The following is a 19,514-nucleotide window of genomic DNA, read 5'->3' on the forward strand; positions in this document are numbered from 1 at the left end:
GCACGTTCCATATACAACATTAACATTAAATCAAATTAATGTGGTCAATTTATCACACATTATAATTACAAAAAAAATCACTTCCTATTATTTCTTCCTCGTGTCCACGAGGTTCTTTAAGGTAAATTTACCATAATCCGATCAATAGTTATTGATCGATTAGCACACACATAATGTTGTCTGTCCGAGATTACGTTCTATATACATAGGTGATCATTAAAATTGTATAGGATGATCGTCAAGTTGAATAACATGCTGTCTTTGTAAACTCAACGATGTAGAACGGACCCAAACAGCACTTTATTTATAAAAATTGTGACAGTATTTCTCATTGATAACTAAACCAAGTGTGGGTGTCGACGATTGAATCACCCCGAAAGGCACACAACAACAGACAACAATAAGAGAGGATGTGTATTTCCTATTCATATTCCGTTTATAGTGGAAATAAAAAAATATTAGGACTTTCATAAATGGATAACTATTTTGACTTTTCCTTCGCTGAAACATGCAAAATTAAATTGATTGATGGCCGTTCGTCGATCCTTTGTGATTTACCTAGGACAGGTGTTAATCACTGTGTTGATATTACTTCGAGGTGTATCGGGTATGTACATTAGTTCTGTATGTTATAAACTAGTGGTCTTTTACAGTCAAAATTGATTTCACATTAATTTCTCTTTGTTTGTCACTGAAAAGCAGACATATTCGATTTTTTAACATTTTACAATGATTCAGTCTGCTCACATTTTTTTTCTGATTGATCATGTCGTGTCTAAATTTTTAAATGGTTGGAACCAAGGATTTGTATACTATACATATACTATACAGATCCTTGTTGGAAGTTCTTAACATGATAATCATTCAATACAATAAAGATACCAAAGGTTTTTTTTATCATTTTTTAATTATTTTTTTTTTACTCTCTATATTAAGCCAGGAAAAGTACAATGTGTGTGTTTAAAGTTTGAGTAGGTACAAAGTGGTATTAGCTAAAAAGTTTCAAAATTAATTTAGTGACATTTTGTAGGGTAGCTACCTATACTTAATGGTGATTGACTCAAAGTTCAATGGTAAAATAATGGTATTTTTTGTTGTGCCAGTCACTCCATATAACATATATATTTTGTGTCTTCTATAGTACATTGTAAAACCATAAAACTGAATTTTGATGAAGACATAATTCAAATCACATACAATTTTATGAGACATTGTCTTATTATTTTTCTTTTATGAGACTAGATAATTGATAAACTGCACCTTCTCATAAATCTGAAACAATTAAAAATTTTCATAAATATTATTTGGAGTAATAAACCGAGGTGGGGACGTCAGATTTGACATTGACGTGGATAAATATCAACATTTGAAATATTACATATTTGACAGGTTGTCCTTGTCGGGTTATGAAGCATGAGATAATTATGGTCATATTATTATCATTACCACCACAGAAAGGTGTAATATTTACATACTTTTCAAGTGTGTAACCAGTACAATTATACACCAAAAATATTGTTGTTATAAGGTATGCATAGTCAAACACTAATAAGAGACAACAGTCTCAGCTTGATTTAAGATTTTGATAGACAGTAATTACCTCAGCAACCGGTACTCACTGTAGATACTAAATCTAGATATACTATTGTTAAAATGAAATAAAATCAAATAAGTATATATTACACGGTATTTTAACTAATATCCTAAGGATCTAATGTTAAACTAGATTTTACATGGATACATTGGCTAGAAGGCTTTTTGTATGTATGTAAAACAATTTGATTAAAATGCATGTGTGCACACCTTTTACTTCAAATAAAGGTTTGACTTTTTAAGATACTTAAAAAAGAGTTGTGGGATTAAATTGAAAAGATTATGATAACAAACAAACCGTGTAATTTTTACGTAACTCGGGAGTGTTATCATGTAATGTTATTTTCTCGAATATCATTAATAACTTAAGACCATTGCAATGAATTATTCAATGGGTGTATCAAAAACGTAATACACTGAAATAGGGCAGACTGATTTTATCTCGAGGATTTTATCGTCCAAATATCTTATTTTATATGAAACTGATATAAAACGAAAACTGTCAACTAACAAAATGTATAGATTTGACAAGAAAACTGATATCTACGACAAAAAAAATCTGTAAAATTGATATTTTGATCGTATCTACCTCTCGTGTTTAAAGTGTTCCTAAGATATACTAGAAGTACCGTATGTTTCAGCTGCATGTGTTTTATATGAAGTTTAGCGGTAAAAAAAAATATTGTACACACGCTATTTCGTGAAAAGGCTTGCTTCACTCCAACCGTATTTGACGAAAAAGAATGATATTTCCCCATAACTCTGTTGATATGACAATAGTTTGCAATGATTGTTTAACAATGGCATGGGTGAAGAAGCATTTTATAACAGTCTTTGGTTGTATACTCATTTATATCCACGTTACTTATTATTCATAGGTCTCTTTAGTTAAATTTCAATTATAAAAAAAGAACACTAGATATTGGATATGTATAAGTTGTTTCTGTTTCTTTTCCACATATTTTTTTTGATGCAGCTTGAAAATGAAATTATGTACCATAATTGTAAATAAGACAATACATGTATCTACTAGAAAACCAAAAGACCCCCTCCCCTTGATGTATGATGTTGACTGGTCACTCCCTAAATAATTTCACCTTATAAATTCTCAGTTTTTGAAAATCATATTGTCTGAATTTTTTCACTTGATCATTCATCATTTAAGGAAATATTTGCAGATATTTAACCCAAGTCAATTGACACCACTTCATAAATTTATAGATTAAAAATAGAAAATGATGAACATAGTTCGATTACAATTATCAACGCATTATCTGTTCAAACAAACCTTCAGTACTTGACCTTTTTTGTACGATAAAAAGCTTCAAACAATACACAACAGATATAAAATTACTGCATATGTTGTTCGATCCAATATGTAATATAGTAATGTGTATACAATATTTATTACGAGAAAATAAATTTCGAGTTTTTATTGATTCGTTAAAAAAAAAATTTAGTTTCGATCCACTTAAATTCAGTTGAAAGACGAAAGAAACCCCAATACAAATGGTGACCTATGCATGTACATGCACTTGGTTTTTAAGATCTTAGTTTTGTGTATAACAAATTGTATTCCCTTATTTGATGACAAATGTTTAAGACATAGCTATGAAGAAGGAAATTGGGATTCACGACTAGAGGTTACTATCATGGATATATCAAACTTAACAACACTCCTCTGACTAACACACTGATTCTATCTTCTCTCACCATTAGTTTCTATTAACTGTTAACTACCCGTGAAAAATAGCAAGATTAATATCATCCCCAAAAACTCTTTTAAAAAGGGTTAACTCATTACTACCGTCTTTGATAAAGTTAAATGTCTTCGAGGATTAGGTTTCATATTTTCACAATTTTTACACAATTTGTTTGTGAAAATGGGAGAAAGCGCAATGAAGTTCATAGTTTTGCCTCAAGTTGGGATTTGATATTATTTTAGAAACCTTTTGTGTTGATTTTATACACCTGGGTAATTGTTTACAAGTTAAATCATACCATTTGATTTTTAACATGCACAATCTTTAGGTTTAAAACATTTTTGACAAAACGTGAACGGAAACGATAATATGTTTCTTTTGAATTAAGACCTTAAATGTTGAAAAGAAGTATTATTAAAAATTCAATATGTTCAAACTGTCTGCCTTTCATCCTTGATCCTTTAACATAATGTGAACTTGTACGTACAATAAACAATATAGGACTTGTTTGACTTTGTATCAATAAAAAGATACAGACTATTTATTGTTTATAGACAAATATTTGTAAAATAGCATATAAATGACATAACTGTCCTTTGTCTATAAGGTATTTGTTAACTTTAGTTTACCTGTAGTAACTCAAATAAACATATCAAAAATAAAAATCTATAATTGGCCTAAATGGTTTAATTCAAACCTCAATATTTAAAAAAAAAATCAATCTTTTGCTAATGATTTCATATTACTTCGTTTCTCCTGCTAAACAATTTTCTTATGTATGCACAAGAAGAGATTTATGGATAAATGAGAAAGCAAAAGATACATGCAAACCATCCAAATTACTATCGTCCAACAGCGCAGGTCAGAGATATCTGAATACCACATATAAATAATGTATACTAGTATGTAGTATAACAGTATAATACATCCATATCCTTACCAATTGTTATATTTCCATTTTACTTTGACCACTTGGGTTTAAGTGTATCAGTAAAATAACCCTAATTATCATCACCATCACCGCGATATAGCCGCGGTGTTAAGCGATCAAAAACTAATCGATAATAAATATCACCACAATCACAGACAGTACTTTCTATAAATCCTCGTCTTTTTTCAATAAACATTAAAAAAACATAAAAACTAGAAATCTAAATGCTTATGAAATTATTGCATCAAATTAAACTTCTTTCTCATTGATACTATTTTTCATCTGTTTATGCACATGACTCAAAGCAGCAGCCTGCAAAATCTTAAAAACTTTCCTGACAATTCATTAAAAAGGTATTAAAAACCAGCGTATTTAAAAGGATATTAAAGTTAACCTTTTTATACTGACAACTTCAATTTAGAAACGATTTTTTTAGATTAACTGGATTGTATCACCTATAATTAATTGTGTTCATTTTGGTCGCCAGAATTAATACAATTTATTAAATTTGTCAACAAACAAACAAAAATATGCGAATTTATTAAATTTGTCAAAAAAAAAAACAACATGCGACCTGATATTTATTTTAGGTTTCATTAAACATTTAGAGAACATTACTGAGGTAATGTATACTCTTTTCACCTTTTCAACATTTACATTGTAGAAGTTCGCCTTCCGTTGTTTTAATTATAATTTTGGTCAAACTATTACACATTCATATTCTTTCAGTAGGATGGCTGGTACACATTTCCTTGTTTTGAAATTTAATTGGTGACTAAAAAATTGATAATCTATGAGAAAAATCAGATTGTCTATTGTTGTTATTTCTGGCAATGTGACTGAAATAGATAATCGTATATGTTCGTTTCCGTGTAGGTACGCGCGTTATTAGTCATTTTTGTAAAAAAAAAAAGTTTTTATTTAGGTCAACAAATCCGGTTATCAAACCGAGCAATCAATTATTTAAAATTTATTTTCAAAATCAATTTTAAGGGGGAAAATGATATACCGAAGCTATTTATTTATCAACCTTCGATCCTGGCTAACGACACGAAATGCCTTCAACAACAGCACATAGCGCTGAATAACATTTTATTTATACAAAAAGATATTGAAAATTGTCGAAAAAAGTTTTAAAGTAACTGAAATAGACTCCCCAAATTTTAACTACAATTGGATTTTTGCATGTTTTAGATTATCCAACCCTAGGAATGAAACAAATATGATGTCAAGTTGTCCTACTTCTTTTAAAATTGGAACATGTTGAAAAAACTTGCATGCAACAATGTTTTATTAAGGAAAGTTTGTCAGGTATAATAAATTGTGTTTTTTGTTCTATTTTCCAGGAGACTGCACTAACTGCAAGCCAGGTCAATGTGATAGCAGTCAAACATGTGGTGAATGTGATGATGGTTGGTGGGGTAACCCATGCTTTAAAAGATGTGGTTCTCAATGTCCAACGATACAAACATCCCCGGGAATATTCAGTAAAGTTTGTGACAAAGACACTGGGAAATGTACAGGCGGTTGTAGAAACGATGTCTACGGGGAGTACTGTGATAAACAATGTAGCAGCCACTGTCTACAGCTGACAGGAAGAATATGTGACCTTGTCAGTGGCAAATGTTTACATAGTTGTACTCAAGGTTACTATGGAGAAGATTGCACATCACCCTGTAGTAAAGGCTGTTATCCTATACTAGTGCGAGGTGCTGGTTTCGTTAACAAATGTAGTCCACAAACCGGAATTTGTGAAAGTGACAAGGACTGTAAACCAGGCTGGTGTGGAACAAAATGCGACTTATCATGCGGAACGAACTGTAAAACTACACAAAGCGAATATTTTCGGGAAGATGTAAAGCAATGTTCTTGCGCAACAGGAAGTTGCACAGATGGCTGCGAGTCCGGTTGGTACGGGGAAAATTGTGAATGTACATCAGATAATCTAAAGTGTGATGAATTTGGATGCAATAAAACCACAGGACTGTGCAACTCTTGCCAACCTGGGTACCATGGGGATATGTGTGATCAGACTTGTCCTCAAAGCTGCGGACCAGAAGGGTGTCACAGAAACAACGGAACATGCATAAACTGTAAAAATGATTTGTATGGACCTCAATGCCTATGTAAAGGTCATTGCGACCTTGCTGGTTGTGATAGTCAAGGTGACTGCCATTCATGTGCGCCAGGTTGGCATGGAAGTCGCTGTCTAGACGCATGTCTTGGAAACTGTAAAGAAAAATGCGACAGAAATAATGGGAAATGTTTTTTCTGTCGTGATGGATTCTACGGAAAACAATGCAGAACGCGTTGTCCATTAAACTGCCACGAAACCCTCTGTGAACAAGATACAGGACACTGTCTTCAGTGTGTGACGGGATTCTATTCAGAAAATTGCTCGTTAACGTGTCCAGTTGGATGTGACAGCTCTGGGTGTCAGCAAATAACAGGAGCTTGTTATACCTGTAAACGTGGTTTTACTGGAAATCAATGCGAATGCCATGGATATTGTTCGGGAGAAGGATGTATAGGCACAAACGGCTTATGTAAAAACTGTCAGTCTGGCTATTACGAAACTTCTTGTGACAAATCATGTCCTAAAAATTGTAAAGATAATAAATGTGAAAGACAATTTGGAAAGTGCTATTCGTGTAAAGATGGCTATTATGGATCTGTCTGTTTGTGTTCAGGTAATTGCAAAAACGACCAATGCAATGAGCGCGGCGTATGCTCTGAGTGTTCCAGTGGTTGGTATGGCGAATTCTGTACCAGCAAATGTTCCGTCAACTGTGATGGTGGATGCAACAGAATCAGTGGATTTTGTGAACGATGTAAACCTAGCTGGTATGGTCCACAGTGTAAATGTAAAGGACACTGTGCCCAGAATAGCGAGAACAGCTGTGGCACAGATGGAATATGTTTGGCTTGTTCTCCTGGATGGTACGGACAAAGCTGTCTCCAAAACTGTTCATCAAATTGTTTGAGAGAAGATTGCCAACGATCGACAGGAACATGTAGCAGTTGCCAGGTCGGATTCTATGATAATGACTGTCATAGTATATGTCCTGACAACTGTTTAAGTTCCGAATGCTTTAAGAATGGTGGGAAATGCAAGTATGGGTGCAAGCTTAGGGGATTTGGAGATTTTTGTAATTCAACATGCCCGCAACATTGTGATGAACAGGGATGCACAGACATTGGTCAATGTTACGGCTGTGAGTCTGGGTGGTATGGTTTGCAGTGTCAATGCAGAGGTCATTGTTCTGAACTGGGACAGTGTAACAAAGATGGAAGGTAAGAACTTGTTACAAAATGTGTTTGTCAAATTGATATTTATTTGATTAACAATGAGAAAATCTTCAACAATGAGAAAATCTAATACCGTATTGTCGGCTATAAAAGGCCCCAATACAGGGGGCGGATCCAGCCATTTTAAAAAGGTGGTGTCCTTACACAGCATAAAAAGGGGAGTTCCAACCACATGTCCCCATTCAAATGCATTGATCGTCCAAAGAAAGTGGGTCCAACCCCGGACCCCCCCCCCCCCCGGATCCGCCACAGCCAACATGAAAATGTTAAACAATTCAATATATTAAACGATATAATTTATAAAAAACAATTTGCGAAAAACAAATATGACAGAACGAACTCTTGAATTTTAAGAGTCAATATAGGATGAACGGTACAAATAAACCGGAGGGAAAATATGATACAAGCCCAAACGAAAAAATATAAACAAGTCTTAATTGAAAACTACGTTCAAACCTATGATTGCGTTGGATAAAAACCGCAATTTTTATACGTGTGCATGTAAAACAAATTTCGTTGTAGAAGGGTCTAAATACAGCACAAACAACATTTTCCAAAAGACCAAAAAAGTGAAAAGGTATATTTAAACAAAACGCATTTGACTAACAGGTTGAACAACTGATGTTCTTTAACCTTGGCGATTGCCAAATAAAATGATCACGAGATATAACAAAATGGATCTTAATATATATATACAGTGATTGTATGCTTCTAAAAATAGATTAGCATCCTGTAATTATACTGAAGAGATGAGTAGATGATCATTTCTGTACACTAAAAAGAATACTTCGTGTATTGTATCAGAGATCCTTGTTTAATTCCTACGACAAGGTAACACCTCCCGAAAAGAAAGCTTATTTTTTATAAGCTAGAGTTAGAGGAGGGGATAAGGTCTCTGCGCAATGCTAGGCGGTGTTGTAGTAGAAGTTAGAAATAAAAAGTACAGGTTCCAACCCCGGCGCCGGGGAGGAAGTTACGAATCAAATCAACTCTAACATATATATATATATACAACTCGTCTAAACATCAACCCAACAATGTTAGATCTGTAAATTTGCTTTTGGTTCTTCCCTCGCCGGGATTCGAACCCATGCTACTGTGATATCGTGACACCATATCGCCTGCACTACAGCCGTCCCGAAAGCAAATTTACAGATCTAACATTGTTGGGTTGATGTTTAGACGAGTTGTATATACATTATGTACACATCCATGTATCACCATCATTGATGGCGATCCGATGGATACATCTGTTGTAGAGTTGTCACTGACTCAGACGTACTATATATACACGATGTGGAGGGGTTAAACTAGTCTGTTGGCGCTTAATCCTCTCCTAACCTTGGACAGTAGTGAAACTGTATATAAACTCACCTGACCCGAAGTGTATAGACTGCTTTTTTCTTTAATTGGCATGCTTCGTCTGCTGCGTCCTTTTAACAAAATCATTTCTGCATCTACTTTGCCACACTCATTTAATATTGGAGTATTTAGTTCAAATTGTATTCAATGATCCCGTCTGTCATCCAACATGACGGACATGGATATAGACAGAGAACATATGGGTATTATGCAAGAATTGTTTTTTTATCTTTAAAACCAGTGTTGATAGAGAGAAAATACCCGTAGCAGAAAGTTCAAAATAATGCGATCCGCAAAATTTGTATACAGTATCATCATGTCTGCAACTCAATACGCATTTGATTTAAAAAGTTGATTTTGAAAGCCACATTTAGTTTTAGTTTGTTAAAGACGCGCATTGTTTTCTTGTGTTTACCAGTTGTAGTCGAAACATCTGTCACTAATCATTTGTCATCAGAACTTAAGGGTATACACGTTTTTTTTAATAAAACTGAGAATTTTAAAACTAGTTTAATTTTTGATAATCAGATTAATTATTATCATGCTTTATTTTCTAGGTGTGATCAGTGTAAATTCGGATATTTTGGAGAAAACTGCAATCAGACGTGTCCTCAAAATTGCAAAGGAAGTTGTCATAGAGATGAAGGTAAATGTGATCAATGCATTCTTGGTTACCATGGTGAATTTTGTAATGAGCCATGTCCTTTAAATTGTAACAATGATATTTGTAATAAAGCCGACGGTACTTGTTCTAATTGTGAAGCAGGATGGTATGGATCCAAATGCATATGTACTGGACAATGTGGACCCGGGGAGTGTCATTCAAATGGAACTTGCTTTACGTGTGCTGTTGGCTATCATGGACTATCATGCAATGATTTGTGTTTGTCAACTTGTACAAGGAAGGGTTGCCTACGTAAAAGTGGACATTGTCTAGAATGTCCAGTGAAAACGTCTGGATCGTTTTGTAATTGTAGTGGATATTGTTTAAATGGTGAATGCAATGCAGCAGGTATATGCAAGAAATGTAATGCATCATGGCATGGAAACAATTGCGATCAGTCTTGCCCGAAAAATTGTGCGACTAAAAATTGCAATCGCGCAACAGGTGCGTGTTCTGACGGATGCATAAACGGCTTTTTTGGACACAAATGCACGTGCTTAGGTAACTGTAAAAGTGGATGTGATGATACAGGAAAGTGTTTTGAATGTGAAGATGGATGGCAGGGTAGTCAGTGTACCGAAAAGTGTCCAGTCAATTGTCTATCAGCATGCACGAGAAACAACGGACATTGTCTCCAATGTAAGACTGATTGGTATGGCAATGAGTGTACATGCACTGGACATTGTGATTCTAGAGAATGTGACGAAAACGGAATTTGTTTTTCATGTGCGAATGGTTGGTCAGGGGAAAATTGTACACTGTCTTGTCCAAAAAATTGTAAAGGCAATATTTGCCTACGTAGTGGAAATTGTGTCAGTTGTAAAAGTGGGTGGTATGGAAGTACGTGCCAATGTTCTGGTCAATGTTCAGATAGAGGCTGTAACGTGACCTCTGGGATTTGTCATGAATGTGAAATTGGTTTCCATGGTAGAACATGTCTTGATGCATGTCCCCCAAACTGTGACAATTCGGAATGCACACGTAACGGTCAATGTTTGTCTTGTATAGCAGATTGGTATGGTGATAAATGTTTTTGTTCGGGAAACTGTGATATACTGGGTTGCAAAATAGAAACACACGAGTGTTACAACTGTAAAAAAGGTTGGCACGGTCAAAAATGTCTGCAAACATGTCCTTTCAATTGTGATAACACGGGATGCAATAGAAATTCAGGTGACTGTTTGTCATGCATTCCAAACCGTTCTGGTGATAAATGCCACTGCATTGGCTATTGCGATGATTCTCATCCGAACATGTGCACTAACACTGGAGACTGCTACAACTGCAGCAAAACTTACTTCGGAGTTAACTGTGATCAAATGTGTTCAAAATACTGCGACGGATGTGATAGGAAGTCCGGATCGTGCACTAAATGTAAGCAAGGTCTTTATGGCCAAACATGTAAACTGACATGCAGTACTGATTGTATGGAACTATACTGTGGGAAAGACGATGGAAAGTGTCTACGTTGTGGTCCAGGTCTTTATGGTGATTTCTGTGAGAAAAATTGTAGTTCTAACTGCATTGGTGGATATTGTTCTCTGAATGGTACATGTCCACTGGGATGTAAATCTGGGTGGAAAGGCTTGTCATGTATAGAACCTACTGGCATAAGTTTGGTATTGATTGTAGTCATGTCAGTTTGTGGACTGGTTATATTCTTGCTGGTGTTTGTTTTCATCTCATGTGCCTGCAGGTAAGATATTTACACATTTTTTTTTAATATTTATTTTCCAACTATATCAATATATCATGATTATATGTGTACATATACTACTAGCTAATGGTAATCAGAATGTGTGATCGTTTTAGCCTTGTATCTCTTAGTTCAGGATATATATTTGTTAACAATTATATATGTATATGAAGTTGGGAAGGATGTTCAGGAAACTATGCTCAATATGTCTTTTTTTTATTATTTACGAAAGACCACAGCTATGAATGACACATTGTTTTATTGTTTAATTTTTTTTCTACCTTCATATTATGAATATGGTAATGTGTGTTTTAATTTTTTATAACCTCTGAATAGGTTAACGCGGCATAATAGATGTTGTTTATCTCGAGTCACATTTAAAAATAGCCGTGTCTTGTTTACAGAAGAAAAGAAATGACACAAGCAACTTGTATAAGTACAACTAAGATATTATATATATCACGTAGTATACAATGTTATATCAGTAAAAGTAGTAAGTCAAATTCCCTCCATGTCTTTTTTTAATTTTAGGAGACGGTCATTATTTTGTTGGATGAATGATATTTAAGGAGCTTTACTACGACCTTGATTTCACTCTCACCTTAAAGATAAACTAAAAATTACATAAAAACTCGCATTCCATGTTCAATGTTTTGCTTAGTTTTTTTGTTTCCAAGATGAAACCAATCTATTCAGAAATGGAAAAGAAGTTTATGAAGCAAACTTCTTTTTCTTGACAGCATCAAAGTTTTTTAAAGAACATTTTCAAGCCGTATCAAAGTGTTTGAAAGATCACTGTCAGATAGACCTTACAACAAACAATAAGCGTTAAGTTGGCAGTAAAGCTCCTTTAAGATGCATGAATTGTAACATGGTATTTGAAAGCTTATTACTAACACATTGTTTATTGTTCCTTTTGAAACATGTTGTATATTAAAAAGAAAAGACATCATATGAGTATAACGATGACAAATAAAGGGATTTTGATATTACAATTATGTTACTTTGTCTAATAGAATTCATTGTGATACAGCGTGTTATGCGTATTTTTGTTTGCATTCAACATACATAATGTATACAAAGCCGAATAACCTAGCTACGTTACGCTTATACTTAAAAATTACAAAACTACTTTAGTTGAACGGATGCGAAATCTGTTGAAGTTAGATGTGTTACATACAACATGATTTATTCATGAGACAACAATTCATTTTATACATTAATAATATTATGCATACTAGTAATAAGCAGCATTTTTTATGTAATTTACAGTAGAAGAGACCCAGGGGATGGAAAGGGAAAATACACAGCAACAACACATTTAAGGAGATGGGGGACTGTAGTTCGTACTCATACACCAAACATCCACCATCCTGCTAATAGAGAGGCTAATAACGGACATATAACAGGTAACAATATTCAAAATAATGCAATACCAGAGACATGTTGATACCGAAAAAGTAAAATACAAATATACCGAAAAATTCAAAACGAAAAGTCCGTAATCAAATGGCACATCAAAAGCTCAAACACATCAAACGAATGGAGCAGCTTTCATATTCCTAAGTTGGTATAGGCATTTTGCTATGAAGAAAATGGGGAATTAAACCTGGTTTTATAGGTAGCTAACCCTCTCAAATTCGTTAATTGATGCTGAGACGCCACAGAGTGATACCGTATATCACATGCAGATAATACACAACTAACTTACACATGATACATAGTTGTACAATGCCCTGCTAAATATAATTGCTTACAGAAAGTGTGTTCGTAAATAATTTATAAGGTTCAATTAAATTTTAACAGTCGGAAAAGCATGATAAGTCCATTGTAACGTCAAACATCATGAAGTAGGCCATAAAAATAATATGATATAAAACTGAAGGTAAATAACGGCACAAGAGACGCATTCTTCGATCATTTGTAATGGGATATGTTCAAGTATTTACCCGTTTAATGTACTAAAAAAGTGTCATGTAATAGAAAAATTTCGGAAAATACATAAACTTGCTTGACATTGCATGACACATAGTCGTTAACTGTCGCTGAATCACCAATGGTTAAAATGAGTAACATCATAAGTGCTACTTCACTGATACTATTCAATTGGTCTTTTTTTTTGGTACTAACATTGGTTTATTATTCTTTACAGATAGGTATATGGATGCTGAAATGTAGAATTAGAGATTAATAGTCAGCCTACAACTTCCGCTTTTAACGTGCAATACAAAACTAAAAAATCCATTATGTTCACAAAAATACTCGTGCCAAAGTGATGACTAGTCACAAATACAGTGCTTCAACATGTGTTCACAGGCTTATAAAGCTGCTGCAGAACATTGTATTTAACATTATGTATAAGTCTTTGTAAATGAACTGTCTTTCACAAAATTGCATTGGTGTTAAGACTGAATGGAAAAAACCTGAAACTAGTGAGTAGTCTTAGGTTAAAAACAAGTTTATGTTGGAATGTAAACCCTTTATTATCTACAATTTATCGTCAAACACGTTATCATAAGAGAGAGCTAGAGAGATATTGTGTTTGTCATTTCTTGTCATAGGAGTTAAACCACACATATTTGTCAGTCTCTCTATCGTTCTATGTTATTGTATGTATTAAGAACGTTGCTGTTTTGTGGGACAAAAGGAAGAAATCCGAATCGTCCACACTGATAACATTAGTTAATACAATTAATTTCTTTTATATCATCAGTAGTATATGGTTCTATAGCTGATATTATTTTCGTTTAGTTGATATTATTTTATTATTTTTCAAAGTTTCATTTAAACATGTGTGTTTTAAGCTTTCTGAATGTATTGATTATTTTGTTAGAAGACCAATGTATTGTTTAATGCTATTGTTAAAAATTTTTGATAGAGTGCATTTTATCCTTCAGTTGATGGTTAACCTCTATTGATTCAATGAGACAAAACAAAATGTTGTTATTTTGTTTCATCCATTAAGAACCATACTTCTTAATTAAAGTAATTAAACAAAAGCAAATCTAGATTTGCAAATATATTAATAATAATGATAGTAGAAATTTATGATTTCTTGAAAACAATTATATAACCAAAGGTCAACTTGTATTTCACATTGCTTGTCTTGCCTTATTGTCTCATTGTCTCATTTTATTTTATCTTATTTCATCTTTATACTACATTTTTTTTACACAATTCATGTATAACAAAGACGGCTATTTGCAAAATCGCCTCTATCTCGCTCAAAGTGGATTTTGTGTTAGTTATATGTTTCTCCAAACTCCGAAACAGCGGTATAACGTCCTCTTTGCTACGCTACGTTGACTTTTGATAGTTTAGTGAAGCAACGTCGCCACTGTTTCGGAGTTTGATGTTACTACTCCACAGGTTTACTTTGTAGGTGTTGTCATTTATATGTTTACCGTTTTGTTTATACAATGCTATGATTGTACATGTAAATAATATTTTCTTTATTTATTTGATTTTTTGTTGGATTAAAAGTGCCATTCGACTTGTAAATCCTGCTGAGTTTTTGCTTTATTTGTTTTATTTAGATAATTACTGTGGGAATTAATAAAAAAAAAAAGTTGCTATTTAGACTAGAAATTTGAAAGTATGAAATTTTAGTAATTGAATAATCATTATTTATTTTTGATTGAAAAGATTTTTTTTAAATATTTAGCTCTTAAAGATAAAACAAAAACAAAACACAACATTTTGGGAAATCCATATACATTCCGATTGTTTGAGTTTAATTGTTAATGAAAGTTTAAGTTTGAAGTCAATTGAACAATGTGTGTGTGATGAAGTATTTGACTAGGCTAGCTTTATTTCAACTTAACATCACCATTTAGTGCTTTAAAGATAGGATTTGGTATTTTGAAAAGAATATGTGATACACATGAATATGTGCCTTATACACCATGTCAAAAATGCCATGAAAGTTCAATGTCTTTTAGATTAAAAGAAGATTTGTAATTAATAAGCTGATCGTTGTAAAATAGAACACCGAAACATTCCTAAGTCAATCCATTTCGAAGCATTTAAAAGTGTGCTTAAGTGTCCATTGCAGCAAACAACTAGTGGAAATATTATATTTGATATTTTTGGTTGCTGTAATCATACTTTAAATTCAATAAAGAATTACAGAATCAGTGCTATTATCTTAAAATGAAACGAAATTTGATAGAATACACAGGGTCAGTGTTTTTATCTTGTAATATGACGAAGAACCAACACTAGGGTTATTCTGTCTTATTTATTTAAATCAGCATTCTTATTTTTACAACGACTTCTTTTGTAACATCAAATGTGAACATTTCTTTTACACGTATTGATATTTCCATATTCCATATTTTGTGTCAATGTTTATGTATTTAGCTTTGTATTTACTTATTAAAATTTTCTACAACTCAGTTTTAGTATAATTTTATCAGGAAGTGCGATCTTACTGCCTATGAAACGCCAGTTATCATGATGTAAGTTGAAACACAATCACGTCCAGACAAACACAGAAATAAGTGGGGAAACACTGAAAAACTACCAATCAAGAAAATTGCAATGGCTTCCACTTACTTTGAAATGGTGGTTTCATCTGTCACTCTCGGTATTTTGGTTGGGTTCGTATTGTCTTTAGTTTGATATATTCTGTTTTTTGTCGTTTTAGGCCATGGCATTGTCAGTTCATTTCGACGTCATCAGCCCATAGTATCTTTTGTCTGTCTTTCATTACCTAACTGGATCAAGTTCTGAGTATAGTGTTAATGCTTATATTGTAAGGTGTTCAAGAAAAAAATTAATTTACTTGACAATAATTGAATTATTCGGTTGGATTTTTTTTTAATTCATTCTCAGATGACAAAATAAAGATTCAGAATGTAACGACCCCATGCATGCAAAGTTGATTTTCTATCGCGTTTTTTTTTTTAGGCTCCTTTTGTTTTAGCAGTCCCCTTTGTACCATTTTTAGTTTTCCAAACATTAATTGGCGTACTGGCGTGTAAATGATTTCAGGAAATGGCAACAAATCATAAAATGTTTATTATACTATTTTCTGCATTTTAACGCTTAAGAAAAACCCAGTTATCAGAATAACAGTGTACAATATATTAAAAATTATGATATTAACAAATTAAGTTATCATGAGTAATGAAATCTTTGCAATTATGTCATGAATGTCAGACTAGACCTTGTTGAACATATCTGACATGGAGATTATCACCATTTTATACCATTAGTTGCCACTGGGTAAACACAAATACAACTACGTCTACTAGGTACTTATTACATCACTTCAACCAAGGAAGTAGTACAGTACAAGGAAATAGTCTCTTGTTTCCCTAAATTTTTAAGAATGCCTGTCGATGTACTGTCCAAACATTGATTTTTTTTTATCAAATATGCAACGTTTGCTTTTGTTAATTGTTTATTGTTTGCAGTACCCTTTTTTAACACATGGACTTGAGACAAATATAAATGTTTAAGGATATTTGAAACAAGGTACTAGTATCGAGAGTACATTTCTAATGGTTAAAGTTCCGTAACTTTTAAGTGGCGTTCTGTATCTGTTTTCAATCTCTTGAAGTGAAAATAAAAAATGAACTGGGAGTTTCTCGCTACATTGAAGACCCATTGGTTGATTCGGTTGTTGTCTGCTGTATGGTCGGGTTGTTGTCGCTTTGGCATATTCCCCATTTCCATTCTCAATTTCATTAATATGCAAAACTTTGTTTCAATATACCATCTTCAGTATTAGATGTACTGAGGCTGTGATAAAACCTTATATTTCGTTTGCCGCCTGTATTAATTTTATCTCCATACAAGTTAAGTTTATCAAGTACAAAGCAGGGTACACACCGGTATTCATATAACGTTAAAATGTTCCCGCCCTGACATGCGTGTACAATTTGCCAGTCGACATTAAAATACAAATATTTCATCATCTATTGTTTCATTGTAGGGAACTTTCCCAAATATTGAAGACATTTTTTTCAAGAAAAGAAGCTTCCAACTTTGCCTGTTTTTTTTCATCATGAATTAGCAAAATATTGTGAGAAAATAGTGTAATATATTTATTAACTATGTTTTTTAATTTCATAAATGTTTCAAAGCATATAATCTACTGTACATTTTCCAAGAAATTTGAATCCAAAAACGGTTTTATTTTCTTAGAAATGGAAATTTAATAAAAAAAAACAAATTACACAGAGGACAATACAAATTTATGAAAAGATTAATATCAACACAGCTTATTAACAACTCTAAAATAGGCTACAAAGAAAGCACTTTAAAATGGAATTTAATCTCGGCACTGCAATGTCATGTCGCGCATATTTATTTCAGTCTGGATTTATCCCGTATATATTAAATAAAAATACAGGTGTAAATTGACAAATTTTGGCATCAAACTAATATGTAGAGCATCTGTGATACATGGACTTTGTCCACAATTTCCCTATGTCTGGTGTTACTTTAAGACATCTTCAACTATTGATGTGTATGGAATGTTTTAAAGTGCTTACAACCGTCGTTAATGGTTCGTCAAACCTTTACCTCATTTTCATAGTTCATGTGTCAACGTAAACAAATATATCCCATGTGATAAATGCTTCAGACATAGAGAATACTATTTGAAAGCGAAATCGTATTGTAATCAGTTTTTCTTCTATCCTATGTGTCCAGGGGATGAAATTTATACCTTGATTTAAACCATACACATGAACTAGACTGACACAGAATTCCCTCCGTTCGAAGATGGGCATTATCTATTTATGTAAATTAATTATGATAGTTCCTGTTGATATATTTTTCGCAACAGATGTAAATATGTTCAGATTGGGACGATACTTTCTGGCCTACAAAACATTTGAAGACATAACGATTATATTGCAAACTTATAACAATGATTGTAAAAATGTATGCATCGGTATGACATTAGGCACTGGTATATTTTTAGGTTTTATGTTATAAATAATAATTGAATTATTATGTTGTATAATTTTGGGTCCTCAATGCTTTTCAGCTTTATAGATATATTAATCTCAGCGTCATTGATGAGTCTTATATTGACGAAAAGCGTGTCTGGTGTATTAAAATATCATCCTGGTACCTTTGATAACTTTTTTTTACCATTCATGTTTAATATTTATTATGTACATACATATTGTTTTAGTTGATTATCGTATTTCATATTAAATCTGTATAGATTTGCTTATGTATACAAAATATAGCTTTATAAATATATTGTGTAATATTACACATAAGGTGAGACGTAAATAGTATATAGAATTGAATTATCATAATGCCCGCGTCACACTGTCCCGATTTTTATATACGATGGACACCCGAATGCGAAAATTGTAAGTTCGTACGAAGTTGGTCCCGATCTCGTTAAAATACAAAAAAGTGACCGAAGCAAGTACGATGAATAACGAAGTCTATACGATGGTGCCGAAATTATATACGATAGCAAAAGATGGACATACGAAGGTTAACCGAAGACGGGTATTTAAGCTTCATATCTCAGCCGAAGCCTACACGATGGATCACGAAGGCTACACGATGGATTACGAAGGCTACACGATGGATTACAATGATGGCGCGATGGCCATACGATGTCTAAAAGATACGAACAGAATTTCGACAACATATCGTTTCTGTACAAGTCTGCCATGCAAGGCGGGAAATCGATCTTTTTGTCTAAATCTTATAAAACTTAGTTTATTATCCCCTCGCCTACTACATGTAAGTTGCGTGTAGATAAAATTGTTATGGACACTCTAACCAAAATGCTCAAAACTTGGTATGGTGTTACTCGTTAAGAATATCTTAAGCGCTCATGATTGACTTTAAAGTTCAAAGGTCAAGGTCACAGTGGTAGTTGTAATACAAGGCAATATCACCCTTGTGGACACTCTAAAACCAATATGCTTCAAAAGATTTTAACCACATTTGGTATATTGTTCCTCCTTGTAATGATCTGACATTTTTTACGTTCAAGGCCAAAGGTCAAGGTCATGCAGATGGACTTGTTTTTTCTCCTTGAATTAGCATAATACACAGGAAATTGGTTGCTGATTTTTTTACCTGCTGGTGCTAAAGACAATATTAAAGGTATTTCCAGTTACTGAATGTTTTGGTTGATTTCTAAAAAAAATAGTTTATGTATCAAATATGCCGCGATATTCAATTTACCATTTTCTGCATGTGTCATATACAAATAAAGTGTCCATATTTGTCCCCAATATGTTACATATGAGGGGATGCCACGCTCGG

General features: G+C 33.2%; 1 protein-coding gene across 2 annotated transcripts; it reads left to right on the top strand.

Annotated features, from left to right (window-relative positions):
* Positions 1 to 151: 151 nt before the first annotated feature.
* LOC143052713 (uncharacterized) lies at positions 152 to 15,655 on the top strand. Of its 2 annotated transcripts, XR_012971215.1 has the most exons (6): positions 152 to 607; positions 5,574 to 7,521; positions 9,456 to 11,258; positions 11,663 to 11,751; positions 12,531 to 12,667; positions 13,411 to 15,655. XR_012971215.1 is itself a non-coding variant. In XM_076225812.1 (5 exons), exons 1-5 carry the CDS (start codon positions 529 to 531, stop codon positions 13,434 to 13,436), a joined length of 3,993 nt encoding a protein of 1,330 aa, XP_076081927.1. In that variant the 5' UTR covers positions 155 to 528; the 3' UTR covers positions 13,437 to 15,655. The 2 variants fall into 2 exon arrangements, 1 of the variants encoding a protein (XP_076081927.1); XM_076225812.1 differs by lacking the exon at positions 11,663 to 11,751 and having other exon boundaries at positions 155 to 607.
* The last annotated feature ends 3,859 nt before the right edge of the window (positions 15,656 to 19,514 follow it).

Source organism: Mytilus galloprovincialis, chromosome 1 (assembly GCF_965363235.1).
Source record: "Mytilus galloprovincialis chromosome 1, xbMytGall1.hap1.1, whole genome shotgun sequence".
NCBI lineage: Eukaryota > Metazoa > Mollusca > Bivalvia > Mytilida > Mytilidae > Mytilus > Mytilus galloprovincialis.